The sequence below is a fragment of the Dermacentor variabilis genome, chromosome 3, assembly GCF_050947875.1.
Source record: "Dermacentor variabilis isolate Ectoservices chromosome 3, ASM5094787v1, whole genome shotgun sequence".
NCBI lineage: Eukaryota > Metazoa > Arthropoda > Arachnida > Ixodida > Ixodidae > Dermacentor > Dermacentor variabilis.
In genome coordinates, this window is record NC_134570.1 from 191,436,273 (window position 1) to 191,452,374 (window position 16,102).

At 43.4% G+C, this 16,102-nt stretch overlaps 1 protein-coding gene and 1 pseudogene across 1 annotated transcript in view; one reads left to right on the forward strand and one right to left on the reverse strand.

The window, feature by feature from the left end:
* Nucleotides 1-16,102, forward strand: part of LOC142576578 (3-oxoacyl-[acyl-carrier-protein] reductase FabG-like) — a 48,646-nt gene that overhangs the window by 11,595 nt on the left and 20,949 nt on the right. The window contains exons 3-6 of the mRNA XM_075686764.1: nt 5,264-5,356; nt 11,135-11,273; nt 13,619-13,659; nt 14,901-14,970. Coding sequence (XP_075542879.1) covers nt 5,264-5,356; nt 11,135-11,273; nt 13,619-13,659; nt 14,901-14,970 — 343 coding nt within the window. The remainder of the gene's footprint in view (nt 1-5,263; nt 5,357-11,134; nt 11,274-13,618; nt 13,660-14,900; nt 14,971-16,102) is intronic.
* Nucleotides 8,116-9,182, reverse strand: LOC142573845 (zinc finger MYM-type protein 1-like; annotated as a pseudogene).

Here is a 16,102-nt window from a genome sequence, read left to right on the forward strand (position 1 = left end):
ATAAGAATTTCTCCATGACAGCTGCACGGTTTCTCTCGTTGTGCCAAAAGCCCTCCACTTTTTCGTTTTGCGCATTGTTCACGATGATCCAACTTCAAGTCACTTAGGGTCCACATGGACACTCCATCGTGCCAAAGAAAGATATTACTGGCCTCAAATGCACAAGACAACGGAGGCATACATAGCCACTTGCGCTGAGTGTCAAACTTTCTTGCAGCCTGTGGTGCATTTGAATAAGTAGGCATAGACTTCATAGGACCATTCCCACGTACTTCCAAGGGCAACCGCTTGATCATAGTATGTGCCGACTACCTGATACGGTTCTGCGAGATGGCAGCACTACCCTCTGTAACTGCAGGCGAGGTTTCAAATTTTATGCTGCATTGCATTGTACTTTGCCATGGTCCCCCTCGAGTGATCATTAGCGACCGTGGCCGTCAGTTCACAGCTGCTGTTGTTGAAAAACTTGTACGTTTCTGTGCCTCCAACCTGCGATACTCAAAGACTTATCACCCGCAGACCAATGATCTGACGGAATGCGCAAACAGAACACTTGTGAACATGATTTTCATGTATGTAAACTCCGACCACAAAAACTGGGACGAAGTATTGCTGTTTGTCACTTATGCATACAACACCGTGCAACATGAGACCACTGGATGTAGTCCGTTTTTCCTTCTTTACACTCATCCGCCGAGGTACACATTCGACACTACCTTTCCTTTTGGTAATCATGAGGACGTTTGTATCGTGGAAACCCTCTGTCGAGTGGAGGAGGCTCGGCGCCTTGCTCGATTACATACTCTAGCTTCACGAAAGCAGTCCAAATCCTGATAGGATAGTCGACACCGGCAAGTCACTTACGATCCGGGTGACCTAGTGTGGCTATGGACTCCCGTGCATAAACGGGGTCTATGTGAAAAACTGTTTGCCGACTATGTCGGACCGTTCATTGTGCTTGAGCATCTCAGCAAAGTGAAATATAGAATTGCACGTCTCGCTTCCAGTGAAAGACAGTCATCCAAGACCGACATCACGCAGTAGCCCACCTGAAGCCATTTACTCAACAAAAGCCGCACTGGCTTCTCGTCCGGAGGGCTTCGCCTGCGAGAGGAGCCATGTTACAGTATGTCAAAGATAGTGGAGCAGCAGCAGCAACAACATTTAGAGGGCAGTGAGGAAGAGAAAGAAGACGTGCAGTACCGGCACCCACTTGTCCCGCCGCTCCCTGCAATAAATGCCTTCTACACACCCCATAACAATATATTGAAATGTTTTAATAACTCATCCTTCATAGAGCACATTATTATGTATAGTTATACCAATGCCTACTGTGTGATGAAATGTCTGTGGCATTGGATAAAGACTGCTGCCAGTAGCCAAACATTAGTGCAAGATTTTCATCTTTTGCAAGCATGCCCCAAAGATATTTTATTTTTTGTCTTGTGTAAAACAACTGCTAAGCTTTATTTGCAGGGTATGACGTTATGCTTGGAAGTTTTTCTATGCCGGGAGGGCTTGAGATATGAATTTATGGAAATCAGATGTAATCAGCTCCAATCAACCTAGAATGCTACATATCACTACTCTTTAAAATGTACACATTACTCATATTGCCCTGTGAGCAGAGTGGTACCAACAGGAAAATGTTTTTAGAACAGCTAGTTTTATTTGAAGAATAAATACTTTTTACAGTGAAGCTGTTAAAGTCTAGTTCCCCCAGGATCGTGTCCGTGTGTAGACACAAAATCCTGAGGATAGTGCAATGCTGGGCCAACCCACGGTGGAGGTGAAGCAGACATTAAGCACTCCCTATACGTGGGCCAATCCTGAAGATAGTGCAATGCCAGGCTGATCCATGGCGGAGGTGCAGTTTGCCAATAAGGGGCCCACAAACATGGCTTCATTGGTCATCCTTCTTCAGAGTGGAAGGGCGCTCGGTTTTTTTGTGCACACCGAGGAGCACAAGTACATATTACAGGCATATCTGCCCACATCATGCTAGCAGCATGAGAAAACAATTTTAGTCACATACGAACTATACTATATGTTCTGTATTTATTTTGGCACACTGTACTTGCACAATTCTGGTGTGCACTTTTATAATAAAAGGTGTGTTCAAATTTGCATGCACATTACAATCATAACTAATTCTGCTCAAAATCAAAAATGAGACCAATTCTTACTGAAAGAAAAGCTTAGTGCAAGGTAGCTAGCCTGTCTGCTACGAAGACACAGTCTGTGTCTTCGTAGCGCACTTTTTTTTCAAGGTAGTTCTTCAGTAGAATGTTCACCGCAGGACTCTAAATGTTCCTTATTGAGGCTGGATGGTGGCTACTTGCACAGACATCAAACTCCTCACTATCATTAAGCAACATATCATTTGCACTCAGACGTGTGGACTTCTGGTTAATGTCAGAGTGAAACAGATACAGTTGAACCCTGCAATAAAGAAATTTGTGTAGAAAGTGAATAAATTTGCTTTAGCAAGAATTTCATTGTGAAATGAGACAGCACAAACAGGGAATGGATTGCAGTACGAAACTTTATTGTCCAAATTCTGTTAGACTACTGTTAGCCTTGCTCGATGCTCTAAAGCCACATTGCCGACAGCACAGCATGCCCCATGCTTTGGTCAGTGATGGCAGCACTGCTGTGGAGCAATATTCTTGGTCAATCGCTTTCAGGGATGCGATTACTTTTGAAACGTTTCGCATAACTCGGCACCATATGCAGTGCAACAGCGTTCTTACAGCGCACGCTTTCACCCATAGATGCTGACGCATGCAGTGTGGAGCGTGAAAGTGATCGCATCTTGTATTTCCAAAAGCGATTTACCGACAATACAACCTCTTCAGGCAATTTGTACAGGATATGCATTTTTAGTGGTAATGAAATGAGCATCCTTGAAGCAGGGGTCACATATTCTTGGACAGTCGCTCGATGATGGCCAGAGGCATGGCAGCCCACACTGAAGCTGCTTTCTCAAGCGCCATTAACAAGTCCATGTTGTTGTCTATGTATTCTTTCGTTTTTGCTGCACTTTTCTCTCTGAGCTGCAGAATATGCACAGCTCTTGGTACACAAAAAATGTGGTCACATGTTGGCAAAGGGCTTGTGGCTGTGCCATTTGAAACAGGTGATCAACAAACAAGATGGCGTTCATACAAGATCGTGTTTCTGGCATACACGATAGCCTCTGATGTTTCTCTGTTTTTGTGAACAAAAAAGGCAGCGATCTCACTAGCTGTGATGGTATTTTATGCAATTCGAGCGGGTGGAAAATGCATTTGAGCACATTGGGCTGTTTGCACTACACAGGTAGGTAATATGGGTTCTAATGTTCTGGCAGATTTCGTTGATGCAGGATTGCAGTTAAGGAATGTTTCATTGTAGAGACATCTGAAATGTGTTGAATCCTATGGGCATTTGCCATGGATAGGAAACTACTTCATGGAGATTGTGTTATTGCGGTGTTCAACTTCACTTGTATTTCTTATGTGCTCAAAAGCAAACGACAGATGGCTGCGGATACTTTACCTCCGATCATGCTGTAAGTCAGCGTGTTATCACTCTCCTCCAGCTCTTTCTTCTCAACCTTCAACAAATGACAGCAATCACCACATAGTTCACGTATTAGAGCAGTGTGTGCATACTATCCAGCAATGTAGACCAGTGCTGTCATGTCTTGTCGAGCTCTCTCTAATTCAGCAACAGTCAAGTGGATGCTATGTACTTATTGACTATTATCTCGGCATTAGGCTCTTTTTCGTTGCCATTGGATGATCTGGGCATATCTGCCAAAATCAGTGGGTCCTGTAGGTGCATTTTTGCTCCTGCTTTGAACACTGGCATGATTGACACATTATAATGCAAGCCAAACAGCTGTCTATACTTTCCGAAGCAAGTTTCAGTTGAGTCAGTCTGGAATTTCGCAAGAAGCGCATACCTAAAACCGAGGTCCTCCAAGCAGTCCCAGAAGCTTGACTGAAAGCATACGTTGTAAGCCACAACACACTGACTTTCCATTAGTGCGCCTACTTGTACACATCTTCTGTTCCAAGTATCGAGCCAGCTGAAATACCTATCAGAATACTGCAGCAGCTCGCAGTTGGTTTCATGTGCTGGCTCTTGCCAGACGTCTCTCTCTGCATTCTATCTGGGAAGTCTTGACATTGACAGAGCTACACCACCTTACATTATCCTTGCATCAGCCGGAATCGGGTGCAAGTTCTTGCCTTGAATCTTTGATGCAGACAACACTGTCAGTACAAATTTAATAACTTTTGCATAAGCTCTCAGCTTACAGCAACACCCTTATCGTCTCATGTAATGGCACCAAACAGATCACCAAGAGAGACGCAGACACTGCTTTCCAGCTTTAAAATGTCAATGTCATTGCACCCACACAGCACTCTCGTCATTCTGCTCTCGGATCCAGATTGCCGTAGGACTCAGTCACACTCTTGGACCATTATCATTATTGGCGATTTCATATGCAACAGCATAGCATTCTTCCAGACAGAAGATCTCTGTACAAAAAGAACTGTATAGAAAAATATGGCACTTCCATGTCACTCGTTTGACCGTGCAACGCTTTCATGCCGGCAGGTGTGGTGGATGACGGGAAAATTTCCGTGTGTGCCCATCTGCCAGTATCGTTCAAACAATTCAAGGGCTTCACTTAGGGTGCTATGACACAGGAGGGTTATGGGGGCCTAATCTAGGGTCAGGTCAGTGCAGGACCACTTTAGCAAACTTTTGCACTGCGTCTAACTTAATTAGGTCACTTATGTCCTTAGAGAGCCGAAATGACAAAACAAAGGTTTAAAAAGAAAATGGAGAACAGTCATTAATGGTGGTTAGACAAGAGAATCCTCAGCCTGGAGCCAACACCATTAGTGGGGGACCTGTCTTTCTTTCTTCAGCCACTGTTGATCGAGTCACGGGCACATGTGATGCGCAGACAGTTTATTTTGCTCAGTGGCTGTCTTTTAATCATTCGGTTTACTTTATGCCTGCCTTCCAGCTTGCAATGGTAGACTCTGCATTCCTGCGAGTGTGCGAAGCTGTCCTTGCGCTTCTTAACTCCGTGAATTCTGTTCTATGTTCATTGGTTCGAGGAGAAGCTGACAGCGAGAAGTTTTAGTAACATTGGCTTGTCGAGTACAGTGTAGTGAATGCACAGCATGTTATTTAGAGCACATAACTCATATTTTTCAAGCCCAACAGCAATCAGTTCTGGTCTCTCTTGTGATTGCAGATCCTGGTTGCTCTGGGTGATGTCTGCAAGGAAGAAGATGTTGTTGCCATTGTGAACGAAACGCTGAAGCACTTTGGCAAGATCGACATCCTCGTAAGTCTGTGTTGCTAAATCTTAGTAAATGTGTGAAAGGATAGAAGATTTCGCGAGCTGACACGGTGCTCTTTCACTGTGCCTTTTTTCCCTTAGTATTTGTGCTCTGTGAAGACCATCAAAATGTCTGAAAGGCTGTGCTGAGGACAGGATATAAGGATACTGTAGGATAGCTATTAACCAGATGTCTATTACTAAAGGTGCTGACACATAATTTCCAGGCTCTATTTAATTCTATCTATCAAAAATTTAGTTTCAGCAAATTTATTGCTTCTTCAGCATCATAAGGACACAGCAATACAACAGATTAGGAAATACTGAAATTTCTTCTGCTTGTTTTCCTTAGTGAGCATCAATCCAATCAAGCCTCATTTCACAACGTACAAAGGGAATACAGACTACATCCGTTAATATGATCTTGACAGGATCAATTAAATTGATTGAATTATCTGGTGGGCAAGCCAAAAAAATGTCCAGACAGACTGCTGCTTCATTTTGCAGTATTTATCCTATTATAATGTGCCCCTGAACGACATGCACACCCACTTAACATGCATTTAATTCTCGAACTACTATCACATGGCCACTTTTTGTGATTGAGCTTGATCATGTAATTCTTCAGTCACGATTTTCAAAGCTGGTAGAATAGAACCAGTTGCACTAAAAATTTTTTTATCTTGATTGGGCTCAATTGTGTTTGAAACTGCCCATTTAACACCATTGTAATGTACACCCATACGTGTGCACAGGGTTCTGCATGAGAGGGCTAATTCTGATCAGACCGACCACCCCAGCCCCTCTGAAATGACCTCTGCATTATGCTAAGAGATGCAGTGCTAATGATGATTGCCCTTCAAACCTTAATTTATGAAGTCATATTTACAGCTGACCTGTTGCATTTTTCTCAAAAAACTTGGTCGTATCAAAGGTGCATATCAGTAACCTAAAGTGTGACGCTTGAACACATCTGAAGTGTCACAGGTACTGTTTGCAAAATCTGATTATTTTATCAACATACGAATTTTTGTGGGACCCTGGAGTAAGAGAAATATCTACGCTTTGATGAACAGAATAACTGATCGGTTAAAGGAACCAGGAAATGTACTTTTAAGCAATAAGAGCCATTTCTTACGGAAAAAATGGCTCAGAATGTAATCGCAACAATAAAAGACAAGCATCACTGCAAGCCGGCCCACTTAGAATTGATTCACCGGGAAACTTTGCTCGTCCTTGTGTTTTTTTTTTTCATCCATGTCTGCTTGCACAGAACTTGCACGACGAATAAAAACAACCGCTTGAACATGGAAAACAAAGATGTCAATGCCGAAAGCAAAAAAAAAAAAGTCATGTGAGCACACAGGCGCCACATATTTTCGGTTTACAAACAATAAGCTCCAAGCAACATTCAAACAGCATAATTGAGCAGATGCAAAAGAAAAAAAAGGGCGCATAATGAAATAAGAACTAGCATAAAATATAACTGCTTAAGCTGAGATGTGCAGAACTATACAAGTGATAGGCAAGCATGGGTTTGGTCAGCGTCGTGGGATAATGCAGCGTCTTCCGCCATCTGTTGACCGAGAAAAAATAAAGCCTAATTCTGAGGTATCCAGGTCAACACAACCTGTCCTGAAGAGCAGCCCACACTTGCTCGTTTCAGTTCCTTCTCACTTGCGGTTGTTGCAAATGGCAGGAACAAGATATTCATGACAAAAGCTTGGGTGCTTTCAATGTAAAATCAGAACATGATCAAAAGTGATGGATGCTGCAATTTCTTGCTCAACAAATGGCAGCGTCAGCCAACGAAGTCGTTCCTGGGACATAGCATCTTAACTTTGTCTTTAGGTGTATCAGTTTGGAAGATGTCCTTTGACATGAGCAACTTGTGGAAAATTGTAGAGAAATGTTTAGAACACGAGAAAAATACTTGAGCACAGAATTGTCCAACCCATTTTTCCTGAGTGAATCAAGCCAATCGTACGTGGTCATGTTTGCTTTTTCTTTACTGGTTCTAGAATCTAGATGTAAGCTGTCTGGATCTGCCTCAAAAAAAAAAAAAAGCTACAAATACTAGCTATTTGCTCATCTGCTGCAGTAAGATTCAGGAGTACCTGCATGGTAGACACGAGTTCAAAAGTCTCCTGTCTGAATCTTTCCTTGATTCCGTGAGTGAAGGCATCAAGCATCGGGAAGAATACACCAGTATGAAATGCTTCCTTTTTGTTGCAATGAAACAATAATTTGCCCAGTTTTGGTCAATTCGCTTCGATATTGTTCGTCTTCAAAGGTCAGGAATATCGATTTCATTCGATCTGCATACTGGCCAAGCATCCGAAAATATCCTTACAAAGACTGTTTCATCATGCCTCATTTCTTGAAGTGCTTTTTGCAGGTGCCCGACTTCATTGAGTGCAGTAACGAGGTTAACTTTAGGGTCCTGAACAGGATGAGCTATTTCCATGCAGCATACAAAGTCCAACCTCATCAACTATGAAAGGGGTCCCTTGCCTCTTGCTCTCGTCTCAGGGTGCTCTGTAGATTTCACAATCTTCGTTGCACCGCTCGACAGCTCAGTGTAGCTCTCATAAACAGCCTTTACAGCTTCAGCACGACATACCCATCGTGTCATGGACAATGACTTCAAAAGTTTTAGCTTTGTGCCTACAGTGTGGCAAATTTGTTCGAATACGGCATGGTGCACAGCACTACTTCCAATGACGTATGCAAGCTGCAGAATGCCAGAGAAATCTGTTTTTTGCTCACAACAAACATCCATCCGCAAGCACCAGGTTCAAGCACTGTGCATAGCAGTGAACATACATGTTCTGCTCTTTGCACTTGGCCTGGACGCCAGAAGTGTGTCCAGGCATAGAAGCCCAGTCAAAGCAGACGAAGGTCACGGAATGCCACGATACATGTAGGCGTGTGAGAACTGCTCAGAGCATGGAAAATACCGAGTCGCTGTCTAACTTTGTAAGCCTTTCAAGAGCAACAAATACCTCCTCCAGCCTATTGTTAATCTTGCAGAAGTACCTCACAATAACTGAAAGTTGCTCATGATGGCCACAGTCACTCGTTTCATCACACATGAGCGAGGTCTTGTTCCCTTGTATGCACTCAATAACCGAATACATCATGGCTGCATGCAGTGACCCCAAGGCGCCGTTCTGTACCCTGTGACTGGTGCAGGAGGCATTTTTAGGGCCTGACTCTAGCTGATCCCACAGCATAAGGTCATATTAATTAAGATATTTACTATTTCTAAAAAGAGACCTTGCCATACACTTTCGTCACTCTCATTGTGCCCTCTGAATGGCCTGCCCCCTTTTGTGACAAGAACTGCATCAGTTAGATGCATTAGCACCTCGCGATTTCATTCTTGTTCTTTTGTTGTTGTTTTTTCTACTTGAGATGCTCATAATTCGAAGCCTTCATCTAGCATTGAAGCAACTGATCTGCTTGCCTTGGAGCAATTCCGGGACCCGATACTGTTCACATAACCCTCAGATTTTTCATGCTGATTGAATCTGTCACCTTTCTCCATTGTTGAAACCCAGTAGACACAAATGATGGGTCCGGAGTGCCCTTTGATAAACTGCTTCCTTGTGGAAAAACACAAGAAAAGCAAAAGACAGTCTTTCAGTGGACTGTATTCAAGCCAGCAGGTTTCAAACCAGTGCACACAAAAACTGCACTTTTGATTGTTTGCTTCTTTTTGTGCATGGCTGCTAAGATGAGGCTGGAAAGGACTGTGCGTTTGTTTCGCTTTCTTGCCCACCTCATTAATAGGCATTGCATTGCTAGCGACAGGTCATCGCTCTGGCTCTCGTTGGTTCATTTGGTAAGCATAACTGCGAGTCGGACTAGTTGGAACAGATTCATCTTAATACTTTTCGTGCGCAAACAAACAGGGACGAAGAATAGGGGCAACACAAGGACGAGCGCTTTCCGCTTGTCCTTGTGTTGCCCCTATTCTTCGTCCCTGTTTGTTTGCGCACAAAAAGTTTTAAGATGAATTCATTTGGTGCATCACTGGTGCTGCTGGATCTTGGGGGTACAGTCATCCGCTTGCTGCTGGCAGGAGGTCTTTTTTGACACACTGTGTTTGGGCTGCTCTCGAGAGCTAGTGAGCTGTACTTCAAACAAATAGATGAAGCTTTACGTTAGTCGTTCCTATTTACTTTTTAAAATGGTTCTTATAGCATGCTCGAAATCATACGTTAAATATTCAGAGATATAGTAAATTACACTTTTAGCACTGATAAGATTCAATTTGTATGCTCACTAGTTTTATACCAACCCGCCGTGGTTGCTCAGTGGCTATGGTGTTAGGCTGCTGAGCACGAGATCGCGGGATCGAATCCCGGCCACGGCGGCCGCATTTCGATGGGGGCGAAATGCGAAAACACCCGTGTACTTAGATTTAGGTGCACGTTAAAGAACCCCAGGTGGTCGAAATTTCCGGAGTCCTCCACTACGGCGTGCCTCATAATCAGAAAGTGGTTTTGGCACGTAAAACCCCATAATTTAATTTTAATTTTTTAGTTTTATACCATTTGCTCAAGACCTTATTCCACTAAGCGAAGGAACATGCTCGCGCTTGCAGCCTTTGTTATGGTACATTATAAAGTGAAATAAGATTAGAATATAAAACATCTCAGGGGTTTATGTGCACATTACCAACAATGGCTCTCCGGCATGCTCCACCAGAGAACTGAGGGCTGATCTTGACTAATTTCCAAACGATTGAGATTTCAGTTACACAACGCTTTCTCTCACATCAAACTCTACAACACTGCAGGCCCCTCAGCTGGGATTCCAGCCCGCTAACTAAGACGTCCAGGTGGGGTTGACTGTACACGCTACTGCTGTAAAATATTACAAAGGATGACCCCAAACGCGGAGATAGTCACCTACCTTGTTGAACAAGCCATGTAAGCAGGCGCTTCCACTGGGCTTCATTCTCTGCTGACTTCTTCTCTTGCAGTTTCTTGGACTCCACTCTAGAGGGTTTACTCAACATGACATTGAGAATACTAAAGCAGATACGGAGAAAGGCTCGTGGCAGGAATGGTTGTGGTTATATACTCTGGCAGCATTCTTCAGAAGGAACTAGTTGCAAGCAACGTGGTTGACAACTACTACAGATGACAATGTGAACTGAGAAGTATAGTTGTGATGAAGAGCCCACTGGCAGTAAAGTTCTTTAGCCTGTGATACAGTTTTCCTAGAGCCTGGAACTCTTCTGGGTACTGCATTACATTGTGCTGCTTTATGGCTACCTTCGTTATGACTTCAGGTCTAGTTTGAACTTGTTGTTCTTTTAAGCACTTTTTAAATTTCTAGAACCTGCTGAATGAAAGGTTGTAGTGCTATTGCCTTTTACAAACTGTCGTATTGTATTGCACTCTTCACCGAACCTGCGTCGGCTGCTCAGTGTTTTGATGGCCAGGTCCCCTTAAGGTGTCCTTAACAGCTTTTTTTTCTTGGACACCCACAGCACTGCCTTTGTCACTGTTCAAATCTTCGCCAGTCCAGGGACGCCTGGAGAAGTGCCTTCACGTTGTCTCTTACTATGTGTGCTTGTGCTGGTGAAAATATTTGAGTTGATGGCACAGTGTACCATGCACGAGTTGGTTTCACTAACTCGAGCATGGTACCCTGCTTGGTACACAATGGAAAACGCATACTGCTGTGTTCTTGGCCTCTTAATGACTATAGGCTACTACTTTACGTTTTTCGTTGCTATTTACAGACACTGTTGGCTATGTGATGCAGGTAAACAGTGCTGGCATTCTCAAGAATGGCACCACAGAGAACACGCCACTGACAGCCTATGATGAGATAATGAATGTCAACCTCCGCAGCATCTTCCACATGATGCAGGTTACCATCCCACATCTCAAAAAGACCAAAGGTGTGTGTGGGGGGGCACGAATGGAACATGTTCAATTACGCAAGAGAATAAGTGGCAAATCAGTTCTGCAGAAGCCTGCAAGGTGGAGGAAAGTACATGAAAAATAAAAATTGTCATTCACGCGGAATGTAGTGAAAGAAACCCATTTGGGTTTCCGTTGTACCTTCGTGCTACCATTGGGGTGGATGGCAATTTTTCCCTTTCAAGGGAATAAGTGCGGCATGCTGAATGAGGGAGGTGAACCTCTTAACAGGCCTGTAGGGGTTGCATCCACATTTGCAAATGGATGAAACATATTTTAAATGCCAACTTTTTAATTCGATGACACTTGTTTTTTAGTAGACTAAAGCACTCATATTTTGTGGGACCGGAAGGAATGTAATATTTACCCGAATGTCAAATTGTCGGATCACCCTAAGAAATAAACAAAAGCTTGTAGCATCAGAGTACCTTTATTTACCGAAGAAATTTGTTAACCTTTATTGCATTTTGAAAACATATTTGTGGTCTGGGAGCCGGCCACTGTACTTGAAAAGTGTACAATCATTGCATTATACTGGTGCTAACATATGGGGGAGAAACTTGGAGTTTAACAAAGAAGCTTGAGAAGATAACTGTGCAATATGCGATGGAAATAAAAATGTTAGGCATAACGTAAAGAGACATGAAGGCAGTAGTGTGGATTAGAGAGAAAATGGTGGTAGCCGATATTCTAAGTGATATCAAGAGAAAAAAAATTATGCGCACTTTATATGCTAAGCTAGCAGCAAGCAAGCTGCTTTTGACATTCTTGAGAAGTGCATGCATCCTGGTACAAATTAAAGAAATTTAGGCATGGGCCATCATCCTATTTCTGATGGTTGCAGAGCTGTTTGATCAATGCAGAATATCATATTTGCAATAAACCATCGGGAAAATGACATATTGCTGTTCGTAGACAGTGATGAAATGTGTAGTAATGGACACTAACTGTAAATAAATATTTATGTGAAACCAAAGTTTAGTGGTTTAATTTTTTTGATTGCCAAAATCGGAGATATGCTGCATTCTTTTTCTTGTTAAGGAAGTGTATCTGCATTAGTTTTCCCATTTAACCTATAAAAATTGGCTGTGCACAAGGTTCCAAAATCTGCTCATATCAGGTAAATAAAGTTAAATATCGATATAATGAAGTAGTTAAAATCCGCAATTTGCTTCATTATAAACAGTCGCCAATAGATTTTTCTGACACAAAAAGGGGCCACAGAATTTTCAGACTTATCACGCATTCGAAGAAAGCAAAATTGAATGAAAAAGCAATTCATTTTGATGAATGTGGCAGTCGGTGGTGAATGATAGTTTCATGCCACGTCGACTATATCTTCACATTGGTGGTAGGAAAAGTCAGCCACACTTTTGCGTGATAGCATCGCCTACGCTGGGACGACGCTGTAATGAAAAGTGCTGGCAGCGGGGATCTTGCTTCTGCCTTTCACTCCAACCGGTCACCAAAACTCGAGATTATGCAACTTCGCTTACAGCCATGCATACCCACGGCCAAGATGCATGCCAACTTACCCCCACTCCTCCCCCACACCGTCCCCTTGCACAGGCTTGATCACGTTGCCGCGAGTGACCTCCCCTCCCCCCTTTGCCTTTGCTCGTGCGAGAAGCCACCATCTTTTTTGTCTGGCACTCGCACTTTCACTCTCACATAAAGCACAAAGTGCTTAAGGCTGTAATAGCATCTTATTGCACTTGGACTTTATACGGAGCACGATGCGGTTCCATTTCAGCGGTATTTCTTGTTGTGCCACCCGCGATTTGAGAGGTGTTTGCAAGCAGCTGCTTGTAAGTCAATCATTTGACCATCTGCAGCCAGGAAAGTCCTTTTATTGTCTCGCCGTTTCTTTGTGGCGGAAGCTAAATTTCATTATATTTAAATCGCATACAAACACTTCGTTATATTGAGGTTCTAAATAGATGGTGTTCTATGGATAAGAGGTTATAAAAAGTTATCAATACTTCATTATATTGTGAATTTCGAAATATTGATGTTCATTATACCGAGGTTTAACTGTACTGCCAACTGAATCAGTGGTGTACTTAGGCATTTTTTCTGCCTTTTCTATAACCTGCAGGATAATTTTCCCTTTTGTTGGAACCATTGGGATAGAGTTATCGAAAGTCAACTGCGTACATGCATGGGAGATGGAAAACTAGATTTTGACTTGCAATTTAAGTGCACATTCTCCGAAAATTACTTCTGATGATATTTATTAATGAACATATGTTACTTTTGCCTCTGACGAGAAAAACCTTGGGAAAGTCGTGTGGTGACGAAGAACTTCCTTGTTTCTTTCCAGGAACCATTGTAAATGTCTCAAGTGTCACTGGACTGCGAGCTGTAAGTTGCATAGATTGTCTTGTGAAAGAGCTGAAAGTGAGTCAAAATGAGGGCTGCGCTATGGCGTAGTGACAAGGGAGCTCAGTGACATATTTGACATCACAATTTTCGTGACATGCGTCTTGCACAGAATTTTTTTCATCTGTGGCTTGCAGACTGCTGGGTGGGTCCCCTTTTTGTTAGTCATATCATAAGAAGCCAACAAACAAAAATCAGGCCCCTCGGTTAACCCCCTTTCTTCACTTTTATTACATAATGAGGGTCTCGAATCCGGTAACATTGATGCCTTCAGGTAGCATGCATGGGTTTGACCGGTTGCCTTCACCCAAAGAATCACGCTCTCGTGATGCCTGCGGCAGAAAGGATGTTCCACATCCACCGCCAAGGTCTGCAAGTAGTGGCGCTGGCTAACACTCCCAGGGTTCTGCAACGAAGCATAAATACCGAAGAAAGTTAACAGGGAAATGGCGCTGCGGTAGCTTGATTGGTAGAGCATCACACGCGAAATGCAATGGTTGTGGGATCGTTTCCCATCTGCGGCTAGTTGTTTTTTCATCCATTTTCATTTCCATTAATTTATCGTTTCTTAATTTCATTTATTAAGCACAAGTAATTTCCCCTATGTTGTCCTTGATGTCAGTGTTTGTTGGCTTCTAAAATGACTAATAAAAATTGGGCCCCTCAGTTAACCCCATTTCTTCATGTTCATGATCACATTGTGGTTTTGGCATATATAGTGCCAAAAAATACATTTTTTTTAAATTTAATGCCTGAAGATACGTGAAAATGGATGGTGGCCAGCCAGATGACACGCCCGCCACAGTGGTTCAGTGGCCATGGCATTCTGCTACTTGGCAGAAGGTTGCTGGATTGATTGCCATCTATGGTGGCCACATTATGATGGGGGCAGAATATGAATACCATAGTGTACCATGCTTTGAATCTACACTACACAATCCCAGTTGGTCAAAATTTAGCCAAAGCTATGGCATCTTTCATAGCCAGTGTGTTTGGGATGTTAAACACTAATAACACAACACAACGTTAAATAAGCTATTGGCTAGTACTATCTTCGTCACATAAGTGGCACTCAAGCCAGTTCACATGCCAGTGCATTGTGAATTATCTTCTTCGTAGGTCTGGCTAGTACAGTGCCTGCTACAACACCGTCAATCATTTGGGTGGATGACATGCTCTGTGCTAAATTACTAACCCTTCAAATTGCTTTTCATTTTGTGCAGTTTCCCAATATCGTTGCCTACAACATAAGCAAGGCAGGCCTGGACCAACTGACTCGCAGTGCTGCCCTTGGTAGGTGGTGACAAGGACTGGCATGCGCCAAAAATCCTGTGCATGCTTAGGACACTCAGCGGCCTAGAACTACCGTATTTACTCACGTAATGGTTGCACTTTCTTGTAAAAAAAATTGACGCAAATTCAGGGGTGCGACCATTACGCAGGTTAAATTTCCTGTGAAAAAAAAATTTTTTTTTTTCATCCCACATTTGCTGCGGTATGACAACAGGTCAACAAGCGGGCGGCTGCCGCTCTAACAGCATGGTAACAGTGTGGGACATCAAAACAAAAATGGCGGCCGGCGGAGCAAGTCGAACGCGCCGAACGCAATTTTTCTTCTTCTCGTGAGTACATTACGCGCATTGAAACAGTTTCTTCTGTATCAGTAATGAATAATATCATTAATATTGGCAAGTTTGCGACAATAACGTAGCCATGTCCACTTTGAGGGGACAGAAACAGAGATGGGTGCACATTGTTAAGAACGGCTAGCTGCAGTGCAAGTTTGCCAGCCAGTTACACCAGCGGTGGTAACCTCATCTTGGAATGCCGCCGCCAACCTCTAGCCTCGTCGCCGTTGCGAGTGAAGAAGTTCGACGAAGCAGGCTTTGTGCTGAAACCGCCAACCTCTGGCCTCGTCGCCGTTGCAAATGAAGGAGTTCTACGAAGCCCCTCTGACGTCGGCTCCGGACCTTTACACCTGTGTGTGTGTGCAGCACGTGTATGACAGCCCTCATCCTCCAAAAGGGCGGGTCATCTTGAATGACGTCGAGCAGAGAGCTCATAAGCAGCGATTGTCGGCTGCTAGTGAGTGCTCGTTGTGTGCTCATCTTAGTGAGCTGCGTGCTCGTTGTCATGCTCGAAATGTACTCGTAAGCTGTTTGCTGTATGTTAGTCTTGCGGGCTCCATATGGGAGTCACGCTAGACTGTCCATATATGTCTGGTCTAAGATGTAAATAATGTAAATAAATCCTGTTCACCTAGTTCCTCTCTACGACCTTCAACTCCTTCAAATGGTGGCAGCGCCGAGATCGTCCGACGACTCCTACACCTGGTTGACAGTGGTGGGATCGTCAGACAACTCTAATAACTGAATGGCAGCGGTGCGATCGGCCTACGGCTCCTAAATCAGCCTACGACTCGGAG